The sequence below is a fragment of the Lasioglossum baleicum genome, chromosome 4 (assembly GCF_051020765.1).
Source record: "Lasioglossum baleicum chromosome 4, iyLasBale1, whole genome shotgun sequence".
NCBI lineage: Eukaryota > Metazoa > Arthropoda > Insecta > Hymenoptera > Halictidae > Lasioglossum > Lasioglossum baleicum.
In genome coordinates this window covers 16,530,763-16,556,331 of record NC_134932.1, presented here as the reverse complement: position 1 = coordinate 16,556,331, position 25,569 = coordinate 16,530,763, and the positions used below count along the sequence as shown (strand labels likewise).

General features: G+C 36.3%; 1 protein-coding gene across 5 annotated transcripts in view; it reads left to right on the top strand.

The window, feature by feature from the left end:
• Nucleotides 1-25,569, top strand: part of LOC143207934 (klarsicht protein) — a 229,439-nt gene that overhangs the window by 137,223 nt on the left and 66,647 nt on the right. For all 5 annotated transcript variants that reach the window (XM_076421862.1, XM_076421860.1, XM_076421859.1 and 2 more), the window contains 8 exons: nucleotides 1,365-1,687; nucleotides 4,303-4,855; nucleotides 7,455-7,867; nucleotides 9,352-9,481; nucleotides 11,099-11,563; nucleotides 12,324-12,494; nucleotides 14,457-14,591; nucleotides 16,839-16,944. In XM_076421862.1, the coding sequence (XP_076277977.1) occupies nucleotides 1,365-1,687; nucleotides 4,303-4,855; nucleotides 7,455-7,867; nucleotides 9,352-9,481; nucleotides 11,099-11,563; nucleotides 12,324-12,494; nucleotides 14,457-14,591; nucleotides 16,839-16,944 (2,296 nt within the window). The remainder of the gene's footprint in view (nucleotides 1-1,364; nucleotides 1,688-4,302; nucleotides 4,856-7,454; nucleotides 7,868-9,351; nucleotides 9,482-11,098; nucleotides 11,564-12,323; nucleotides 12,495-14,456; nucleotides 14,592-16,838; nucleotides 16,945-25,569) is intronic.

Sequence of the window (25,569 nt, the reverse complement as noted above, 5' to 3'; positions counted from 1 at the left end):
TTGTGCGAAGAAAATCGATTGGACGTCGTTTCAGTCGTTATCGTGCCACGAGTGTCGAGAGCAGCGACGTGAATGGCACGAAGAAACGGTACTCCCTCGTTGCTTTTTTCTGTTCTTCCTTTTTTATCGGGGGAAGCTCGAAAAATCTTTCTCGCCGATGCGCGCATTGCTCTGCTCAAGCGGAATGAGAACTCGAGCCTGGAGAAAGTATACACGCGGCGTGCGGGGCCTTTTACCTTCTGAAATATTCGCTGGGCGAAATAAAATAAAAATTGAAATTGACGCGTAATTACACGTACGTGATGTTAAGGAACGTGCCTGCGTTGCATCAACCCGTGCACATAAGTATGTATGCACGTATCTCGGCGTGCCGGCAGAAACGATATCTTTTTCGAACATTTTTATTTCCGACCCGCGGAAAACCAGTTACACGCCTGCGAGACGGAAAGTTATTGCGTTTCATTATTTTCATCCATTACCTCGACACTGTCGAGTCGTTTTATTCCGTGAAATATGTGAATCCAAAAAGTACTTGAACGTTACATTTTTGTCGATATTTAAACTGTGATCGTCTCGTTAAGAAAATGGTACAACGATAAAACCGGTCTCATTTTAAAATTTGAACCCAGAAATGCCGGATGAGAATAAGATTAGAATGATATGAAGCTTCTCAAAGATTTCGATAAACATAAACAATTGTATTTTTCCCGAACCAAAATCAAATATTCTGCAGCCATCAATGCGTAACCTTCGCTTCGCAGTAAACGCACGCTCAAAGTGAACGCAGAGTTTCTATTTCTTACAGAAAATTATTAACGCGAAGTAGGGTCTGCTAGACGCTGTTGTGAAAGCCGTGAAGCAAGGGTTCCTCGGCGCGCAAGAAAGGGTAGAAAAATGATATCGGCGTAGTTAATGGGTCTTTTTGGTCAAGGTTGAGCATGTTTGCCGGCGAGGCACATTCCGATCATCCATATTTCAATAGAATCAATCCAGTGTTTTGCGTTAGCGCTCCAGTTAGCGGGTCGACCGATAATTAACTTCTTATCGTGGAAAATTATCGCGATGATCGGTCGACCGGCCGCGGCAGTTAGTCGCGATTGAGAGATGTAGACGTACACGACGATGTTTTGCCTCGATATCAGGTGGATCCGATACGATCCGCTAAAAATAATATTCGATACAGTCGATCTTGCACGTGCCGGTAAATAGTTTTCAATTAATAATTCCGGTGAAGTGTGCCGTGGTGGACGTTTCAATTACGACCTTTCGGCGAAGACGTTGAATGGAGGCTAAGCGATTTTTGCTGCTCGCTGGGCGATGGTAAAAGAAGATGTTATCTTCACGGTGTGTTTTTGTGGTTTCAGGATGAATTATGTCAGCTGTGTGCGCTAGACACGAGGTCCGACGACGTGGAGAACTACCGAGGACCTGTTGAACGAATCGCATCCACTTTGGGTGATCAGGGGGAAGAAGGTGACATAGAGGAAGACGCGGTTAGCGAGGACGAAGAGGACGTCATGCCACCAACACCCGATACCGTACCGATGACAGATTCGACGGCAATCGCGGAAAGTTGCGATCAAATCGACGGCAATCCCAGGACCGTGGAACAATCGAATGGCTGTCTTGCCAGCAACGAACCAGTGAAACGTCGTAGAAAGACTGAGGAGGTCGCCTCTTTCAACACGTAAGCCGCCTTATCAACGTCCTTATCTCTAAAATGTGTTGACGTATTGGAGGGAAAATCATTGCTGGCCAGTTTCGTTTTTTTCTCTTCCCTAGATAGGTATATCGGATGTAGTATCTTTTATATGTGTGTGGGTGCATCGTGCAAACTCGTTTTGTGTACCTTCTTCCAGGTAATACAGTAAAGTCTTGATCTAAACTGGACGGAGCTGTATGATCCTAGTCCAGTTCACCTACTCTCTCTACTGGGGGGGGGGGGGGAGGCATAGCAAGAATCTGCCTTGATCGCCGAGCAGTGTAAACATGCCGTAATCCGATACAGGGTCGGGTATATCGGTGTGAACCACTACTAATCCAATTGCTAAACTGTTTTATTTTTCATAATTTTTTTGTGGGACTTTTATCAACTTATTTGTGCAATTTCTCTTATTAAAAAGACACTAAACACGATATCGTTTGAACTGTATTTAGTGGTTCAATTGACCTGCACGATCTATGTAGGAACACGGACCCGAAGATCCGACTTAGATCAAGACTTGGCCGTATGTTTAAAAAACTGTGCTTCATGGATTTCTTGTTTTTGAAGGTGAATTGGATCGTTTAACAAATGTCTCTGGATCATTTGTCTGCATTGTTTGCTTGAAATAAGCCCGGCATTTTTAAAAGTCTGATCATCGATATTTTTGAAATAACGATAGCTGCGAAATTATATGCTGGGCGATCAGTTTGTAATTTCATGTAAAATTACAAGTATCAATCCAAACAGCAGCCCAGTGGCACAATGTGGCAAATTTGAAACGATTCTTTTTCGCGACCTCGATATCTTTGTAGCAGGTCCGCGATGCATAATAATTAGCTTTCTTTATGTGTTCGAATGAGTACATTTTTGACGGCCCCTTTTGAACATGGTGCGATACTGTTTCTTTCAATTATTCGATCACATTTATGCTTTCTCTAGACTTACTACATTTACAAGCCACCTCGTTTATACTTTTATTGTAACACTTTCTGTGCCCGGGCCTTTTCGTGTCACTTTCTTTCCACCGCCGCAGATCGTCGTACAATAAAACCATAAAGCAGCGTTTTCCAAACTTTTTCTACGGCAGTACACTTTACAAGTCCGGCAATTTTAACGAAATACTTTCATCATATTACACAAATAATGAATAAAATTAATCGATACATCTGAACATTAAGAAGAAAGAATAAAGATCTATATTCGGTTATTAACTCTACCTAAATTTTTAAAAAGAAAACACGTAAAAATAGCAAAATAAGCTCATTTTTACATGTATTAGAACGTATTTTGTTCAGACTAGAAATTGTTACTAACCGAACAGAACATATTTCTGGGTTATATATAGTAGACGGTCCACGAGCTGCGAAACGTTTTAATTTATTGGCAGAATTAATCATTCACAGAAATTGAGAACAAACAATACAGCTGCTTAAGGCTTAAAGTAAAAGCCGAGACGGTTCCTCTGGAATTGCTCCATCATTTCTCTTCAATTAAATGATTTAATTTAAAGCATGCCACGCGCTGCATAAGCGTCCAGCTTTCTGCCCACATGTATGTCTGTCGCTGTCCACATCAGTTCCTGAAACTGGATTTATGGCACATCTGATGTCAAGATTCTTCAAGAAATCTTGATATTCAAACATGTTTTCATAACCTACTCAGACTAGTTGTTTCGCCCTCGTCTGCTTGTACTCTCAGAACATGTACCTGCTTAGATAAGTCTCCTGATCTGATATGATTCCGGTCTGTAGATGCTAAAGCGGTCAGCAGCGACTTCAAGATTGGTTGAAGTTAACCCATTTAGTTCGAGAGAAATGAAGAGAAAATTCTAAATGAGTAACCTCTCTTATCTTTTGTCAAATCTTGTCTGTAACCGCGAGTACTGTAATTGATCACTTATCTGAATTAACAAATAATGTTTCTATTTCGAAGGAGAAATTCGAAACTGGCTGACGAAATTTAAGGAGGACAAAATTAATAATGTCATACTTGAGACTTTCTCAAACTTGAAAATTGATTTTTCTTCTCAATCGACTAATCTTTTCTCTAATTATATAATTTATTAAACTTTTGTAGCTTACATCGAGGTTATACCGTTTCTACTGATTCCTTGTATACCTTTATTATAAATTCATTTGGTAGACTTAGACATTGTGAATCTTTATCTAAGTTTTCCTTTTTATTGGAAAGCATCTTGAGTTCGAGATAAAACAAAACTTCATTTTCTGTACTAATTGCCTCAGTTCAATGAACAATTGGAAAATAATTATATTCTGTTAACAGATCTATTATATTCACGTAACATACACCTTTCTACTAGACAGTAGAGGTTTGCGAGTACCCGAAAATTCGGGATCGGGACAGGTTCTCGACAATTTTCGGGATTATTTTCGGGAATTCCGATATATTTGAGAACCCGACCCGTCCTGACCATCGGGTCCCGACATTTTCGAGTCTTCGCACACCTCTGCTAGACCTCCTTCATACAGAATGTTCAAGTTAGGTATACCCTGTATAAAGATTCGCAACCGAATTATGATCGTCGTGTGTAGCCGCGCTCGAATGTGGAGCATCGCTGACCCGTAATCTTTTATCAGAACCGACAGGAAGTCGAAGAACTGCGCGACCTTCTACTTCCGTCACTTGGACACCGACTCGGAGCAGAACGAGGAGCCGGCGATCGTCGCGGAGGACTCGTCCGAGGAGGAGTGGACGTACACGACGTCGGCGACCGCGGGCAACGTCTCGGAGCACCGTGAAACGAACGTGTTAGTGCGTCTGGACTTCGGCGAGACACCGAAGAACACGGAACACAGCGAAGAAACCGCGAAAACGACCGTGAAGCCCGTCAAAGAGGTCGCGATGGAGTGCGTCGACGAGACTTCAAACGAAACCGACGCGTCGTCCCAGCGCGAGAAGGACAGCGACGACGAGACGCGAAACGACAAGACGCGCATCCAGAGGCTCATTAAGGAGGTCGAGAAATTGGTCGGGGATGAGAGACGGGCCGGCGTTACCAAGACGTTCCCCCCGCTCATTCTCGACGACAAGGGTATAACGAACAATCATCGCGCGAAGTACGCACGGATCAAGGAGTGGTTGAAGCTGAACTCTATACGCAGCCACGAAGGACGTTTGTCCACTTTGCAGGTGGGTCATAATTACTCGGGCTATTGTGCTTCGGGGATAGGTGGAATCGAAATGGGTGGTTGAACTTTGGTATATTCCAATCTTCCGATGGATCGAAGAAGGTCATCCGTCCATCCCGGTTCCGGCAACTCATCCTTTTCAACGTATATGTAAACGCTTTTTGTTTCGACTGAAATCTTGCGAGGATAACGTGTAACATACGTTCAGCTGCGAGCAACGTCATTCGGCATCGCTATTTTACTGTTAGGAATAAATAATGTTGTAGATTATCTTGTAGACGCTGTTGAAGGCGTATGTTGCAGCGGCTATCTGGCAGTTTGATAAGTTGTAAGATATGTTGGGATGATTTATTCTGATGCCGTGTAGACAGATATTTATTTCGCTTATATCCGATGAGTTAATCGCAACCGTAAAAAATTTACGGCTTTGTCGGGTCTTTTTCAAACTTAAAAAGCTAATATGTGAAATATTAAACGTCATATTGTAGCTTGGCGAAAAGAATGCTTTAAATAAGAGAACAAACTGTGAAAATTGCAATGGATTTGAATTTCTTGACAATGAAAATATAATGGTGAAAGAAATGGTGCGGTATAATTAGACAGTGGATCTTTATGCAAAATAAAAATTTTCTACCTGATTTTCAACAAGCTGAAGTGAAATAGACATTTATTTTCTTTCTTAATATGTTTAGTAGGTTGAAGACAATATTACAGTATGTAGTTCTAAATTCTTCTAATGTTTTCACTGTTTTAAGTTACACCTACTCATTTTTGTCATAAATGCATAGAATCCGCTGTCTAGTTATAATGCAAGAAATTATGTGGCAAAGAAAAATGACTTAGCCTTCTGTTCCATTAGTTTCACTATGATTTAAATACTATACATTTCTTGAAGTCTCAAGTATTCTTTTGGTACTCTATTCTAAACAAAATGGAATGAATCATTTAAAAATCCTGCAACTTTCGAAAACAACAATTATAAAAATAATCTCTTACTGAATACAAATTGCTAAAAAATGATACCGTGAAATGTTTTGCTGATCATTTATTGAAGTAGTAAATACCAACCAGAAATCTGTAACAGTAAACACAGGTGAAATGTTAATTCACTTAGAAACAGAAGTAATGTTTCGTTTGGGTAACATGCATGTTTCGCTTTCATTCATCGCGTGCAGTGTGAAAACGAGCGAGTTATCTTACTACTAGGAGACGTGAGAACTTCTACTAACGCCAGACTAATAATACGGTGAGGTATACTATGATTTTCGTTCCTCACGCAATGATGGAAGCCATAACATTTGTCACCATTGATAATCACTTCAGTTTCTAGGATAATAGTTCACCTAGTTTTACTTTACACATTGAATCAAGAAATTCTGTTTTATCTAACAGGGTCACAGCTTAAACAAATAATTCTTCCAATAAAAGTAGAAAAAAATCAAATCTTCTATAATATCTAGAAACAAAAAGTGTGAATTTTTGCGCATGTGCATATATATATTTTAACCCTTTGTGGACGAGGATTTTTTAGATTACTAGCAATATATTCTTCGAAACACTATTGTATGTTTCAAGGTCATCAATAACTTTCATTACTTTAGAAATCAGATGCATGCTCATGATGTCAATATCTGGACGTTCGTCCTAAAAGGGTTTAATGACAAAATGTAGAATACTCACATAAGAATTTTAACATGGGTCGAAGCACACACACGTTAATTATAATCCGGTGCCAATAGTCTTTTGCATCGCTCCCTCGTTCGGCTGTCAACGATTACTAAATTGCATAAATCTAGTGAGACGTTTATCTTTTCTAACTGGTCACGCGACATATTAAATGCTTCTCTTTATCGTTTTTATGAAATCCAAGGGTACATTTATGTTGGGGCTGTGATAAATAAGCGAAGCGTCTCATCCTTCAGAATCATTTATCTTTGCGGGACCTTATCCATTGCAGTTTATTAAAAAAGAATTTGTTTTGTATTCTTCTGATGGTTTTCGAACATCCTTAACCCTTTGCCGTATTATATTCTGTACAACTACAATGAGTAAAACCGTATCGTCTTAAAAGTTTCCTAGTAACAAGAAAGTCTATATTGACTTTAATGTTAACAGACACATCAAATTTAATTTCTATTTGAAAGAGATAAATAACACTTCTATTTAGTAGATACCGTTTAAAATCTTCCTTACTATCACAACCAATAATCGTATGTATTATATATTGAAACCTTCATTAAATTCTGATCGAGTTAATCCAAGCCTAAATAAGTTGAAAGACTGAAGTAGTATCACTATAAACACATTAAAGAAAGAAATTGCTCGCAGCTTTCATCGTAACTCCAATATAAAACGTATTCTAAGAGACGCGAAGGCAACGTTTAGGCACGCGTGGCGAATGCTCGATAAAATCGAAGGCAGAGAATGCAATAAACCGAGCGGCTACCAGCGTTGCAAAAGTGAAGACCGGGACGCGGTAATGGTGTAATGCGGAACGTTTAAGTTCCGAGTCGTCGGCGCACGATCACGCGCGCCATTTGTAACGAGGGCTAGGGGGAATTATAAGGTTTCGCAACAATTGTAATCAGCGTGAATTACAGCCGTTGGATAGCTGCGATGCCAGCGGCGAGTACACGACGGAGGAGTCCGACGGGGAGAGGCAGTCGGTCTCGTCGGAGGATCTGCAGAGTAGCGTGGCTACTTATCGGCGTTTCGAGCGTGCTCTCGGTTACACGACGCAGTCGGTGTCGCAAGAGAACTTCGACGACCCGGACAAGACGCCGGTGAACGAGTCTCATCCGATGCTGGACTCCAGCACGCCGAAGGTAGTGATGCGGTCCAAACAAAAGACGAACGGCCCCAGGCCGTGGAGCGTCTCTTGCATCTCGCAGATCGGCAACACCTCCAGTTTGAACCAAACCAACGAGTCCATCTCGCAGTTCTCAATCTCCGAAACCGCGCTGCATCAGCTGATTACCACACCACCGACCAAATCCGTGTCCCTAGATGCCACGTGAGTACATTAAATTGTATTTCTTCTGCAGACTTACAATTGTGAGGCTACATTACTATTTCCATAACTGTCGTATCATCGGGGTTGCCGAGCAACAGAGTTGCAACATTCTTTGTAGTGTGCCGAATGTAGAGAAGGTATAGCTATTGAAAAACACAAGCTTCTCTTTCACACCTGAAACTTGAATCGCTTATCACACAATTATCATCGTAACTGTTTCGTGTTTGGTATCATTTTGCAATCCTGTTGCAAAAAACCCATCATGTTGCAATCTTTTGTTTCGCTTGCATTAGTGTTGAGTCTCACCGACGAGTACTCAATCCCTCTCTGCCTCGGTCGTCGACTGGTTCCAAGGTGGATGCCCCTCAGTGGTGGAATTGGATTTTTTACAGTTACAGAGATAATACTGTAATAGGTTTTTTGCAGTCGTGGACTCTCAAGGAAGTTTGAAATAATTCAGTGAGATCTTCGAGTTGTTCGAGCGATTTCAAATTTGGATATTTAACATTAGATCTGCGGAATATTAAAAGTGATTAGTTTATACATTGGTTTATAAAAATGTCGAGATTGTATTTATTCAGAGTTTTAGCGGTCTTGATCGCGTAATGTATGTTCAAAAAAGAGAATTTATTGAACAAACTCCATGTACATAGATCGTTAATAGACGAGTGTTAAAAATATTACATCTCATCAATATTACTAAATTAAATCTTTGCTTTAATACATAACGATAAGAAAGAATAGATCAGAGGAGACGCGTGTTACTCTAGAACTATTAAGCAGATTAAGACGATTCAAGTTTCAAAATGATGATGAATGTGTCTGGCGTCTCGGAAGACAAGTTTCTTAGTAGGTTTCGACGTGTGCTCCACTTGCTACTCGGCAGTCTTAAGCGGTATTTGACCCTATTATACTACGTATTGCATATTAATGCTAACTATGATATTTATTTCACGAATGTATTATTTTTGTACAAATGTTCTATAAAACCGATCATATTATAGTAATTTCAACAAGATTTTAACACATAATTTGAACTACACGTGTCTTCATTGTTTCAAAATGCAAGAAAATAAATAAATTTTTTTTATAATTATCAGTAACAGTACGGCGTATTCTATATGTATACATGAAACGACTAATTAATATATTATTTGTTGAAAGACTTATAGAATACGTTTAGAAAGTGCTGCTCGTAGTTTGCGAAATTAAAAATTGAACATAATGATTACTTTGTTGAGATAATTGCACGCAATATTTAGTTTTCATTCGCTTCGGAGAAGAAAGAAAGGTTCAATTTCCTGCTAAGTAAAACTCGGTGACAACCATCGATATCCTTATATTGAATCTACCTCAAATCTACCTGTTTGATTTTATTGATGCACGCGATCGAAACCGTATTACATACCGCAAATCCCTGCTTTCTCTGAAACACTAGCTTTAGCCTTCTCTTGACCCTTTCGGTCTTGTATTTCTGATTATAGGGGATCACGCAAATCATTCAATAACTCAACATCCACACTGCTGGAGGAATCGATCATTTGCCATGACGGCCGTGTGGTTCGAAACAGCTCGTTGCGTCGGAAGAAGAGCAGGCTGCGCAAGAAGACTCTGGTAAGAACCATGTTCTCGCGTTTAACCTTTTCGCTGTCCAATGGAACAGCGAATTAGGTTAAAGCATATTCAACATTTTGCCATTTTTGTATAAACTAAAATACCTGACCTGCTTATACAAATAGAGTTTTATTCATTATCATTACTAAATCATGACAAAAATGATTTGATGAAATACAAAACTGTGAAAACATTTAAGGAATCTAAAAATCTTGCTGTATCACTTCCAGCTGAGTAAAATTATTGGAAAGAGAAATACATGTCTATGTAGCTACTGTGTCTTGCTGTTAATGCAGACCATTTTTATTTTGCCTAACAATCCTCAGTCTTTATTTATTATCACAACTAGATCACGACAAAAAAGATTTGAAGGAATACAATACTGTAAAAACATTTAAGGATTCTAAAAATCTTGCTGTATCACTTCCAGCTGAGTAAAATTATTGGAAAGTGAAATACATGTCTATGTAGCTACTGTGTCTTGCTGTTAATGCAGACAATTTTTATTTTGCATAACAATACGCAGTCTAATCCATTTAAAGCCATATCTAATCCATATAAAGTTATTGGAGGCTAAATATTGTGAATATTTGGGAATTGAGACACAAAATAATCCTGAAAATATATCTTGGGACCATCAGGATATCCAATAAAAAATAAAGATAAATTCCGAAAAATCGTCTACCCTAATCAGTCACTCTAAGAAATGTAAGCAGAGTTCATGTTAGATACGGTTCAGGTCTATCGACATATTAATTCTAGTAAATTTTATATGGAAACTGATGAGAATGAGATTTCTACCTTCTACACACAGCAACATAAATTGTCGATCAAGCTAGTTTTCAGACGTATTCTATGGCCGGTGTTCAAATAGAAGAAATCCGAGCTATGTCAATAGTCGTAATAGCTATCCACCCCATCATGCTGATGGTCTTCAAATCTGTGCCTTAAAAAGGCTGTTGTATTGATTGAACTTACATATAAGCTGGGTCGGATTTCCATCGCGGAGCATCCCTACTAATGCCTTCTGTACTGTTCTTTGGGATTCCTTACCGGAAAAAATGTCTTCATAAATTTTTATACATAGTGCTACTCAATAAAATATAACACAATTGTCATTGCAAAGCTTTTTAATAAATCTCAAACAGTCAAATTGTTAAGTATAACAGACTATCAAAGTTCGGAAAGTGTCCAGATCTAGTTGGAAAGTGGATATGACTGAAGAAAAGTTTGATTTACGCAGTATTAATCGAAAAGTCATTTTCGCTGAGTCCAGTCACTAGTCTATGTTTATAAGGTTACTCTATCATGCTTGTCGTGTAGACGTGACGGTTCTCCCACGTTTTCCTGATAGGAAACTACAGAAAGTGATTGGCCACGTATGAGATTGTATATTTTCAACAAAAATATAGAAAACTGTAGAGAACGATTAAAGAGGGACATACAATGTGGTAGTTGTTCGCTAGTTTCGCTATTTTTTACCAAACTGTAGAAGTTTCATTCAGCTGCCACACATATGTGACGCCACAATCTCATAGTTTATTAAACAAGTTGACTATCAGAAGTGTTTGGTTGCCGTTGACTTAGGTGGTTTACGTGTATTTTCTGCCAACGCAGGGTCGCAAAAGCGAGTCGAGTTCGGAGGGCGTGAACGTGAACAATTCGGCCGGAAGCGACGGTAGCTCGTCGAACCAGCAACGCTCAGCCCGGAAGATGAGCGGAAGTCGGTCGATGCGTACGATCTCGAGAGATTGCCACGGTCGTTTGACGATGCTGGTGAAATCAGGATCGTTTTCGGGGTGCACCGCTCACCAGCAACTCTCTGCCGAGAGGATGATAGTCAGTGACCCCACGCCGCCGTTCAGGTTACCCTGCTGTACTTCGGTGGCTTCCACGTCCGAAACCGAGGGCGAGGAGCAACGTAATTGCACACGCGGCTGCTTCCAGTACGACGATAACCTGCTCGACACCGTTCTCAGCAATAAGGGTCTGCCTAATCATCAACTGAACGTCGACAGCGACGTCGAGATGAACAGTCTAGGGAACAACTCGTTCTCCGAGCAAGCTTGGGATAATTATCAGGTAAAGATTCTGTACTGTCTCTCGCATCCTATGCGAGGAAACTCTTCTGAACGCCGGCTTATGAGAAAGTTTTCTCGGCTGTAATAGCTGATCCGCCGAGTACTCGTGCAGGCTGCTTGGTACTCAACGTCGTTAGAACATAGACAGCACTGTGCAACAACTTTTCATTTTTGTCAGGGATTTCATTTTTCAATAGATGTCTGTTATATCAAAATTAGTCACTTTATTTCAAAGAGAATATCAATTTTTAATATTGAAGGTGTCTTGTGCTGTAAAAGAATATTAATGTATTAGTCTGAACTTGTTAAAATCATTAAAAAGAGAAAGGGTCTATGTGACTCTTCTTTTGTGTAATTGATGCAAGCAATTTTTATTTTGTATAAATTTCTGCAGCTTAGTGTTAACTGTATTAGACTACCACTAGTGTATTGTTAGAAGAAAGCAATTTCTATGTGACTCTTTCTTGCAATTAATGCAAACAATTTTTATTTTGTATAGATTTCTGCAGTCTAGTACCAATTATATTAGACTGCGACTAGTGCATTGCTAGAAGAAAGCAATTTCTATGTGACTCTTTCTTGCAATTAATGCAAACAATTTTTATTCTGTATAAATACCTGTAGTTTAGTGTTCACTGCTATATTAGTACGTTACTAAATTGCTAAAATTGCTTTCTTTTACGGTTGATTAAGTATTCTGTTCAATTGTTACGGCTATGAATAATTTGCTAATATTATTTGTTGATCTCTGTTTTTGCTAGGAGAAGTATATGAGCGAGCCATACAGCGAAGCGCCAGATGTAGAAACAGCTCGAAGATTGTTGGATTTTGGAGACGATTACAGAAACTTCCTCGATAGTCAGTCCGATTGTGCTTCCAGTATGAGCGCAGTTCCCACTAGTTCTCCACTGCCTAGAAGTCGTATACACAATGTACGTTCCATTCTCTTCTTCTTTTTCGATCAAGTGTCCGTGTTCTTTCTGTGATAGATAGATCTGCACACGATCACACTTCCTCTCCTATTTCGTAGATAACACATTTTATAGGTACATTCACGCATAATTATTCGCTTATTTTGTAAATAATACAGATGGATACATTCGCACACAGTTTATCTTTATTTGGTACATGCTATTAATCTTACATCGTGTTGCACAATCAATTTCAGTGTATCTTTGTTCGACATCGGTATTGTTGTCACACCTGAGTAGAAGTAGTGTTGTAACGGTATTCTATTCTGTTAATAATTATGGCTGCCACTGGACAGAGTTATGTTCAGTTCCTTTTATGTTCTGGTGCATAATTGTATCTGTAAGATCAATTGCTGTCGTCTTGATACTATGCATGTCGAAGTCGTATACGAATCAACTTAGTTGTAGTCATTTTTTTTGTGTTATAGTGTTCCACTTATATAAAAATAAAAATGTTGATTAAAATGTCGTTTGTACATTGCTGCGGACAGACTGTAATTTCTCTGCAGCAAATAATGCTTTGAACCAAATGTGTGAACAAGAGAGCGGTTTAATATTGATAATAAATTCATTGTTACCTTGTAACCTGATACCGAGTTATTACCTTGTTGCATGACCTATTTAACTATATTTCATTAACACGTTTCATACAAGTAATTTGGTTTCCTCTTAGTTTTGTTCTAGTCTTGGTGAAAGTATTAATTGAATGATATTAACGTTTTTTAAATAAAATGATAACTGTAGTGATTTAGATACACAACTTCTTTGATGGGGTGTATTTGCTAGTTGAATTTCTCCGTCTCTTATGAAGAGTTCTGTGAGGCGAATGCGTCTCTACGTTGATCATCTCTTAACGAGAGTAAACGATGTAATTACGGGCATTGCCGTCACAGTAGATGTTCCTTTGTAGTCGAATACATTTGGCATGATTTGACGATGCACATAAATCACACGTAGCTGTGAATTCAACAATATTATGTTGTGCGTTTGCTATTTTCCTTTCTAAATATATTGAAAAACTATCTAAAATACTTTTCCAACCGGGATATAGGATTCAACTAACATTTCCTTTTTAAGAGTCATTTGTAACAGCATCAGTAAGCTCTGACAGTAATTAAAAGATACAAAACTATTTATATTTCTCTGAACTTTAACACAGTTGTCAAATTTGTTTTATGAGGCATAATATCCCGGTATAAACGATGATTCATGGGCGTATCATATAACGGTGAAACCACTTTGTTTGCAGAAGATAAATTCTTTATCTTGATTTTAATACATGGTAGATAAAAATGATAAACAACTCTCAAATAGCTCGTTTCTGATCACATACGCGCTGAGCACCACTGAAACTGAGTACAAGTCCACGAAAACATCGTTACTTCAACATAATGTAATGATCATCTCACAATCGAGTGTTTCACTTCATTTAAATTTAGCTACTCTTCTAAAGCCTTAGTTTATGTACAACTTGAAACATAGAAATTCCTGCCCTGACAAAGGTTGTGGAAAACTGAATGAAATGTCTTCATTAAATGTTTCATACACTTAAAAATAATTCAATGATGTATAGAGACTATTTCAAATAGAACTTATACATTTATGGAAATGTAACAAGTCACGCTTGCTATTATGAAGTCATCTTATAAAGAATATCGCTTTTGAGGTGTACAAAATAAGTTCAACAAAATTAACAGTTCAATCGTCTATATTTTATTCACTTGTTTTTATGATAGTACATATATAATATACACAGTAGAATAAAAAGGTTCACAGAATAACAATTCCCTTCTAGGTTTCATCTTTGAAGGTCTTTAATACATGAATTTGTTTTTATACGTCACTATCATTTAGCATTATGCCACGTCAAACAAATCTAAAATAGAGCGAAGTAATAAAAGATATGTATTGGATATGTTACAGGAAACCATTGATAGCTCCGAAGACAGCGAGAGCGATGTGGAGGATGTACGGAATGTGGTGGAAAAATCGCAATCCCAATTAGCGCTCGCCGAAAATCTGTACATAAGATCGAGCGGAACAATACCCGAGGATTGCGTACGTATATTGCCAACGATGTTTCCGTTTCTGTACTACTGGATAAGGAAGCTGTACGGCCTACTTCGTAGCGCCTTGACAATAATTCGACAGCCTATAAGCTGTTTTATTCACAGAAGCTACGTACGTTTGCGCGATGGCATGAAACACCTATTTTTTAGTCGAGAATCGCCAATCGTACGCAGCTTCCGAGGTCTGTGTAGCTTGCTTTGACTGCTTTTCGCTTTTATCGTAAACTACGAAATCAGCAATTTGAGTACGCCTTGATGCTGAAACGTCTATATTGCTTCGAATGGCCGTGTGTATCCGTTATAATAATCTAGTCCTGTGTTCTCCTTCCTTAACTGCTACCATGGTTCTTCAGTTTTTATTTCTTTTGCTTTTAAATGACGACCGTTGTTTGACTTGGAAACCATTTCTGTAAGTAAACTGCGTATGTAACGTGCTGATTTTATGAAACTGCTCGTATTTGTGTACAGAGTAGATAAGATTGATGTATGAATTTTTAAAGAATATTTATCCAGACTGGCTGGCATGATGGTGTACAATATAAATAAAAGTGCTGATATCAAAACACATTGTTCTAATACTATCCAAAAAAATTCAATTCCCGTGTACACTCTTATTGCAGGATTTTCTGTCGTTCATTTATGGATGAAATTTATTATAAATTAATGAATATTATCTTATCGTTTGCGACAACTTACCTGCATATATTTGAAACTGTAAGTCCATTGATGAAAATTGTAGTATTACCATTATAAAATAAGAGAGAATACATGTATTGCGTTGATGGGACTGTAATGATCACTATCCAGTTCAAATTATAACTGCGCCAACGATCGTGAAGTATTTACTTTTATCGGTATAAGTACGCTTCGGACAGACTGTCTGTAACAACCTTCGCTTGCATGTTTACCACTGCTTCTGCTTTTATTGTGTTTTCGCCACGTGTGTCACCGTGACACCGTCTCCAAATAGCAGAGATAAACACACCAGTTGGTGTTTAGACGTCTCTAGCTTGACACATGGATATTTACGTGTTGCTTTCGCTCAGGTATGTTTCATAACAAAATTCTGCTTTTGCATGTTTCTGGGTGAGGAATATGGTTGTGGTATTTATACATTTACATAGCATAATATAAAAGGTTACATATTTAAGAATTTTATAACATATGAAAAATTACATTGTTTTGGGTATATGTTATTACAAGACTGAATTTCATGCATTTATTAAATTTAAAAGATATTATATTATCTTCGACTCGTTAAAATGGTTAGGGAAATAAGTAAATGTTTATGTAAGTAGCTTCTCTGTATCTTACAATTAATGTAAACGGTATTAGTGGCGCATAAAAATCCGCAGTCTAGTTATTACATTACATATTTGAATATATATAATTCTAAGTTATATTTAAAGGCTTCATTAAAATATTTTGATCAATAATGTAAATAAGGGAATGAGTAGAATTGGAGATGGCAGGAAGTTGTCCAATAAAAAGATTAATAAGATTAACCTCAATAAACTAAACCGTTCTTCAAACAGGCTTAACCCTTTTAGTGTTGACCGCAATATATCAAACTTCAGCTCGATTAAGTTTATAATATTGAAGAGAGAAATCCATAAATAATATTAGAATTAAGTTCTAAGACTTTAATATAATAATTAGACACGAATTTTTTTTGTAAACTACAAATTTTCAACATTAATTGTAATATACAGGAGCTACATAGACATTTATTTCTTCTCGTAATTTTACCGAGTCAAAACTAATAGCACAGTATTATTCAGTTTTTACTATTTTGCTTTTCTCATGATTTGATCTGCTCATGTTTGTTATAAATGCATAAAATCTACAGTTTAATAATAATATACAAGGTAACCGGTGGTATATATATATATGTATATATGTATATATGTATATATATGTGTGTATATATATATCCGAAAAGGGGTGGACTAGAATCATCCCCTTTTCGGTTGTATGTCCAGTTACAGATCAGCTTGTACAATAGTATATTAGAATAAGATTCTAATATCATTAGAGGATTCTATTATTATTAGATAGCCTAATAATGTTAATATTATATATCATGTTAATTATATAAATAATAATGTTAAATATATATCGTTGATCGGTACTGAAAGGGTTAAGAACGGGCAAAAACTTTTCAATCCATCCAATGTAAATATCCGTATAATAATTTTGAAATAGCACGAAACTGACTTGTCCCATTGTGTTTTAGACGGAAGTTGAGTACGCGTGCAGAGAAAATCTGAGGTGTCTTCACGCGCTAATGGAGTCGGTGTGCAATTCATTCCGAAGCGAAAAATACGGGAAACAAATTCGTGGTAAGTACAAGAATCAAAATGACCGTCGATCACTATCTATATCGCTGTCGTACATGACCGCTGTTTTGGTCACTGCACTGAGCGGACTCGTTTTCCTGCTTCTTTCTTAACTTTCGAAAGCCAAACTCTTCGACTCCGTCTTTGAGCACTCCTATGAAAGGAAAGCTCGTAGTGTAAAATATGATTTGAATCCAACACGCTCGTCTGACATTCCTCAATAGTTTAAATAAAACGACTGTATCTCGGAACAGAGAGTGAAGGGATTCTGAAAATTCTCCACTAATACGCACCTTATTTCACTTTGACCAAAATCCATCTCATGAATTCTGACATTACATTCTACGTAAAATGCCGTCTTCCAAATCTGAGATTATATTTTACATTGAACAGACTTCATACAGGCTCTGTTGTTTGCATGTTAACTTGTTAACCGGGTTGACGAATACTCTCGTCATTTGTATTGACACTCTTCGATTAATCTTTACGTTTCTTACTAATTGTAACTATATGTTCATTTTATGTCGTGTAGTAATTATAAAATAATATTAATCGTATTGTATAAATTACAATTAGTTCTTAAATATTTGTAATTTTAGAACTATCGATTTTCGTAAATCCGTAGCAATACGGATTTGTTACTGGTTGTAGGTATGCAAAATCATTTAGAAATTATTTCACTTAAGTATATGTATAATGATTGACAAATTTGGTGAACGGTTGCAACTTGATTGCCCCTATTTTTTATATTCTTATAATTAATCGTAGTTACCCGGTTAACAGGTTGATTAATTTGTACATCCAAACAACATACGTTCCTTAATATGCTTAGGGATGGTAATTACTATAAAACCTTGTTCGGTTAGTATATAGGCCTACTTCAAAATCAACAATAATGAAATTGTACATATTTTTCTATATTACCTTTTAAAGACTGATACGTCGGGTATTAGCATATCACGTGCATCTATATCTGCAATTATACATGATAAATATTCTTAAGACTTCTACATGTTTGGAATGATATAATTCATATTTCTTTTCGATTTTTTTTTATGTGGTATAAGTTTTAACAAACCACAGCTATCTATTTAATATTTACATTTTTATAAGCGCAACAGTTCTGTACTGAGATTGTCAAATATGAATGCACACGTCCAGGACCCCGAGGAGTTTGAGTCCTTAATAGCTTGCGCATAATAAATATACACGCAAGTGCATGTTTAAATTTGCCTGAATCGTGAACTGATCATCTGCATGCTGTGTAATGAATTTTTTTGCATATAAATGTTCACTTGACTGGAACTTTATGTCCTTGACTAAATGTTGAACGGTTATTCGTGCAATTTGACATTATGTGACTTGTCAAATTGATTCCGAAGTGATTTAAAGTTATAAGCTATAAAGGTTTGAACAGTGTTAAGCAGATTTATGATTTTCTTCGGAGGAAATGCAACAACTCAGAAAATTCGCGTGAGTGAAGTGAAAATGTATGTATATCCTCTGTTGTATTAAGATTTATACTACATTAATATTACAATTTTTTTTATCGCCAGACGTTTATATGATTTGTATAGACGTTTATATTTTAATTAACACCCTTCTTGTTATATTTGCTTTGTTGCTACGATACGGTTACGATTGTAACGGACCTTTAGAGTATTTTCATTTTTAGTTGACATTTGTACACGTTCATTGTAATTATTATATAATAAATACTGCTTTGTTGTGGCTTCGTACTAATTATTCTCTTGTTTCTCATTTTTTTTTTACTACCTATAGTAAGTGTTATTTAGTTTCGATGTTATTATTACTTTACCGATCCTCGTAGCATTTCAGCGTATCTATTTATAATTTTGATAGTTATCTTTTTAAACGTTATTGTTTGAATCAATTAATTTTTATTGAAGGTTCCATTAAATTAAGGAAGAATTCCATAATAAATCGACTATTTTCTTTCATTAATATTTTACTTGATATTTGTAAATAGTAATAATAAAATCATTATTGAATCGATCTCGTTCATTTTGATTTTAATAGTTGCATTAACTGTTTGATAATAGTCAAAGCAGAACGCTCGAATGCTAGTACTTCGTTTCAAATCAACTTTAATGGCTTCTTTGCAACGTTTGTCTGTATGTAGCATGATAATTTTCCAAAGTTGTTAGCTATGCACACCGAATTTATTTCTCTAATTACTATAGCAAGTAGACGTTAAGCGACACATAAGCACGCTAAATAATGTTATCCTAAACGCTGTATTTTTTGTATAATTGCAATCCGCATGAAATGGATTGAGATCACATGAGGCTGAACATTATTTCAGCGTTATGTTTTACGTAATAGCTGATGAACATACTGACCATGGATAAAAGAATAATCATAATACAATAATGCAATATGATAATAATTTGAAATATAATAATGCCAAATAATGACGCAAATAAGAAGAAGATGACATCACTTCTCGCCTTTGCTGTATTTTGAAGCAAAATCAATTGACATGTACCTGAACCACGAAATGGTTTCTTGTTTTACTTTATAATTCAAGTTTATAAATATCTAACGAGGAATGATAATACTTGGCAGTATGTTGTTAATTATTATGACGTTTCAAAATTGCAAAAGAGCTGGATAATATACCATTTAAATATCTGTAATGGTTGTGTAACGTTAATGCTTCTACTGCCACGTTAATCATATACATTTCTAATTTGTTTATCAAACTTAAAAATCCATTTTTATTACATGATATTCAGTGAACTAACTTTGTCAGCATCTACTCTTGTTTTTTCTTTTCTTATAGCATTTTAATAGTAAATTTACCGTCCTTATTCCACAATTATTGAAATGATAACAATTCATTCACAGAGAACGTCAGAATAAATATCCCAAACATTTTCTACATTCGAATCATGAGGAACCTAACAAAATTTTACGTTTTAACTTTTTTAAGGCAACACCTATCAATTTTAGTGCTGGGTAAGTTCGATGCAGAGTTGCCAGATAAAGACTAGTGTCCCTACTCTACTTCCCCTTCTACGACGTTATTCCCCACGCTGCCTCCACGGCCCAATGTCACGTGAATAATCCGGTACAGGCAGAGAGAGGGAAACTTCCCCTCAATTCGTGCTCCCTCCCTTTGTCGAGACTAACGATATCATATTTCGTTTCAGCTGGTCTCACGTTGAACTCGAAACGCGCGAAAAGCTTTAATATTTTAAATTTACAATTATTTATTGGGTTGGCAAGAAAGTAATTTCCGTATTTTAAGGTGAAATAAAAGCCAATTTTGCTATTCAAGCAATTAACTTTAGTAAATAGAATATTTTCCATTATGTTCGATGATCTTTTGCCATCTTTTTGGTAGCTTCATAATTCCGCGCTCATAAAGCTTCAAAATATTTCCAAGATTGGGTTTTATTTCACCTTAAAATACCGAAATTACATTCTTGCCAACCCAATAGATTGTGAAGATGAAGTATTCAACAAATTTTGGGTATAAATTATTCTCTCTTACAATTAGAGGCAGCACTAACAATTGCTGTACCATTATTCAAAATATTAACGTTATCCAATATGTTGGCATCTAATCAACTACTGTACATTTAAGTATTGTACGAGGTATTTATTTTAAGGTAAAATGAAATCGAATTTCTTTATTCAAGCGGTGAACTCTAATCAATAAAATATTTTCTTATTTATTCTTTTTGCAAAAGATCATCGAACAAAAGGGAAAATATCTTATTCATTAAAGTTCATTGCTTCATTAAAAAATAGGGCTCTCTGTTTCATCTTAAAATACTGAAATTACTTTCTTGCCAACCCAATACGTCAATTTCGTATCCATAAACCGAAAAAATCTACAAAAAAGAAAGTCCTGACTGACTCATCAACGCCCAGGCTAAACCCTTGCACCTAGAAAGCTGAAATTTTGCACAGAGGTTTCCTTTGTAATCTATACAAGGAATAAGAAAGGATATTTGGAAATTCAACCCCTGAGGGGATGGAAAGGGGTTGCAACGTTTGTATGAGGAATATTTTATTTGTGGTCGGATTTGCTTGAAACTTGGTCTTAATGCTCTTTGATATAATTAATTAAATACCTATTTCGGCATTTTAAAAAATTGAACCCCTAAGGGGGAGAAAAGGGGTTTTTAAATCTAAGATGGCGACACGACATAAAATTAAAACTCTATAAGGGTGAATGGAGGGTTAAAAGGTTTTATGGAGAAACAATATAAATTTCCGAGGACATTAAACGGTTTTCTGTGCGAGCGAAGCCGCGGGCAAAAGCTAGTCATGTAATAATCTAGGTCGGAAGGAATGTTTAATTTTCGAGTTCAAATGTTTCCGAGTGCAAAGGGTTAAACTATGATGTTAATAAATGAAAAGAAGAGATTGAAGACAACCGAATGATTTCATGTTACGACCTATTATTTTGATCGTCTTGCTCGAAGCCAACAGATTATCGGGCCGTGGAGGATGAACACGAACAGCGTTTTCGATTCGTTGGATGCATCGATCGCGATCGGTTATCCGAACGTTGTTCGAGCTGCGTGTGGGTGGACGTGGTCCGCACCGGTACGTCGCCGAGTCTCACCTTATAAGAAGCAACAGCCGACGGAGCCGCACGAACCGGTGCTCGGCCGTTCTCGTCCCCGTCGTCGGGATCGCGGGAGGATTGTCCGAGACCGAGATGATCGCCGCGTGCTCAGTAGCTCGTTTACCTCTCGCGAGGAACGTCGGTGGTTCACCTTCCGCTCGGCTCTCGCAGCCACGCGCTCTTTGACGTTTCGAAACAGTCGGTCCGCGTTGCCAAGTGGTTTTAATTCCTTCCTTTCCTTTTCAAGAGAGAACTCTAGCGCGACAGGTGTGTTTTTAAACAAAATTTTTACAAAAAATCCGTCAAAGTTGTCAACCCTGATCTCCCCTTTTGTCAACTGATTTGTCATTTTTGCTTGCTACATTCAGTCCTCTTGTAACACGGTTTCAATATAGCACAGTGACGCCCTAAACTTGAAACCCACTGTTAAGGTGATCGGAGTATGTTACTGATTTTTGGAAACGAGTCGTTTAGATTGGTGCATACGTCATTTTATCAATTGAAAACATAATTACTAGACTATATGCATCTTTATGGAAATGTTTACTTTGATAAATCATTTTATAAGAATAAGATTAATGGAAAAATTTCTTTCAATAATCAGAATTCAGGTGCTACTAATGTATGAAAATATGCGCGCCTTAATGTATTTAAAAATTATGCACATAAATGCATAGGAAAGAGTTGCAGTTTGTTAATCATGTTGTCGGACATCTTGAAATTTAAATATAGTATATTAATGCTACGATAATTCAATCATTTTTAAATTTGATAAAATTTTATTGAAAATTTACACTATTCGAAATGCTATTAGAGATTAACTGAGCGTAATGCGTAAAATTCTTGCCGCCAAATGCTGTAATAATGTTTTTGTCGTTTATACAAGTGTATAAATATCTAACCGAATCGCGAATACACGTGTGAAATACATTGCTATTCGGCGAAAGAACTGACGGAAGATAAAGTCGACTAAAACTAGATCAGTCACATCGCTTCCGCGTACACTTAATTTTCGCTGTAGAAATGTTATCAACACTAATAAATCCCACTTGTCTTTTTCGCTGATAGCGTAATGTTTGAAAAGTAATATCAACAAAAGTGTCCGAAAGCTTTTGGATATTGGTGTAGTTAACGGATTTGTCTATAGATCCTGTGAGTAAGAACGAATTGAAATAGAGAACACATTGTTTTCGTTTGAAGTATCATGTTTGAAGAAGTTAAATATGAAAATACTTTTGCAATCCAGGCCTCAAATATAAAATTGTATCCATCTTTTCACTAATTTTTTGTATACATATAGAATAATTTTTCCATATTTATATCGTATCATTTGATTTGCAACACCTTCTACATCTCCATTGATAATTTAGTCACTGTTCCCGTCAGTAATTTTTTAAAACTGTGTGAATAGGTACGTTTATAGCGAAAAGATTGAAATAGGATTGTTCCCTGGTGCTCTCCAGAAAGTCATTGTTCTTATGCTAGTTCGAGCTTATACTCGGACAATGAACGTGTTAATTTTATTCCAAACGCCTACTATACTTACATTCATTAGGACTGAATTGATTCGTGTGAAGGACAAGTCTGCTTTTACAAAATATCTCGTGGGCGGTGTTCCGTGACAGATACTGAATAGAAAATACTTTAACAAAAACTTTAAGGAAATTTCTTTCGCATAACATTGGCTGCATTTAATACTAAACCTGCCACAGCTTGAACGATCGATTTCATATGTTTTTATCCTCAAACCAGTCAATAAAGATCTTTCAAAGGGAAATGATGCAATTAATTTTTTTTACTGAAGCACATAATAATGAATAAAAATTTCGTGAAATTTAAATGAATTTATTTCGTCATTTTTATAAAACATGCCAGTCACTTTCAGTGCTCGATGGATTTATTGTTAAAATGACATCGTATGTACCTTGCATTTGCAATTACCGGTGATTATTTCACATTATTTAAAGATATAATAAATATGTAAATAGCAGTAGCAATTTCAATTGTGAAATAATGAATCGCTCTAAGTAGTATAATGCAGTAATTTGTCTTAAGATTATTATTTTAAAAAAGATTTCGAAACTTCTTTTTGATATAGTATAGTCATTCAAAATCATAGTAATTGTTTTATAGAAAGTATAGTAGAAAGAAAGCTTAGTAATTCTTTAGTATTTAAAAATCATGAACGCAAAATTAAATATTTGTTTACTCCGATCACCGAGTGAGATTTTAGAAAGCTGTCTTTTTTGGGACACTTTCAGTGAAAGAAATTCATGTGATTATAAAGCAGAACTTTTTCGTGGCTCTTTCGTAATTGGAGTCGGATACTTTGAAATATACGTTCGGATGTCGATCGGCTCGAAACGGTTTAATTGGTCGACTTAATAAGTGGAAAATCAACGAGGCAGATTAACGCCGGAAATTAGAGAACAGTTAATCGACTCGCGAGGAGCGAGCTGATTGTAGCTCGCGATGATCGCAAAACCGGAGCGCAGCAAAGATCCACCGGATACCTGTTGCGCGTACCAGGAGATTATCAGGGAGGATCTGCCGGATGACGCCTGTACGTACGTTTCCGTATGTGTTAAACCCTCCACCCGTAAATCCTTGTTTCACTTGTTCACCCGGGGTCAATCGTTATCCTGCAAAAACGTGCATCCAAGCGATCGTTCGAATAAAACCTTAACTTGCCGATCACAGAAATGAGCAGAATTTTATTCTGGTGAAAGAATTACTCGAATAATTTTTTTTTATATATTGTTTATTTTTATAAAGGTCGCATTAACATCGAGATCATTGGCGACCACTTTTGGTATACAATTATAAGTACAATGTTTTGTTAGCGCAATAATACACGAGTGTGGATATAATTAAATTTTGTGGTATAGGTCTACTTTTTTGAGGAACGTCGTAAAACGAAGCGGCGTAAAACAATCAAACAAAAGGTCTACTTTTTTGAGAACGTAAGAACGAGTGCAATGGTCTTTTGGTCGTTGAGATATACATTCAGATTGGTTGGAATGTTGTGGGCTTGTCGTTTTTGTTGTGGTTCTATTCTAGTAAAAAAGAATTATTCAAGTAACTTTTACAATTTCATTTTAGTACAGAGGATTAGTAAGAGAAGTATTTGAAGAAAATTTTATTCTAGTACAAAAGAATTACTCAAATTTGAGTTTTAAAAGTTTCTTCTAGAAACTAAAACTATTATTTAGTTAATTTTTAGAATTTAATTCTAGTAAAAGAACTACTCAAATAAATAATTTTTAAAGGTTTGCTCTAGTGAAAGTATTAGCTTTTAGCTAATAATAAGAATAATAATATTGTTCACTGGTTCATCTTGGTCATTCGAGTAAATAAACTATATTCGTCATAAATATTTAAAAAGGACCTCGTAGTTCTTACCGATTCTACAATTACCTTTTAAATGATAAGTAATGCAGTATTTAAATTTTTGACAAATTACTGTAAAATTCAGATTCCCCAGCCTCGCGCGTGTGTGTAGTCTATTTAAAAATACTATTTAAACGTTATAGTTTTTATGATTAACAAATTATAAATTAAATGGTAACTGCCGCAGTGTTTATGCGTTCGATAAATTTAGATACTATTTAAACTTTATAATTGAAAATTTTTATGATTTGAAAATTATAATTATAAAATGGTAACTCTCGCGGTATTTCTACGTTCGACAAATTACTATACAATTTAGATTCCAACCTGGCGTAGTCTATTTAAAAATACTATCTAAACGTTCTAATTTTTTATGATGCATAAAAAATTTCATTACAATTTCATTTAAAGAAATCATAAATTAAATGGTAACTAGTTCAGCGTTTCTGCGTTCGACAAATTACTATAAAACTTATATTCCAGCCTCGCGTAGTCCATTTAAAAATACTATTTAAACGTTATAATTTTTATGATTTGAAAATTATGATGAAAATGGTAACTTCCGCGGTATTTCTACGTTCGACAAATGACTAAAGTACTAAAATTTAGATTCCAGCCTCGTGCCGTCTATT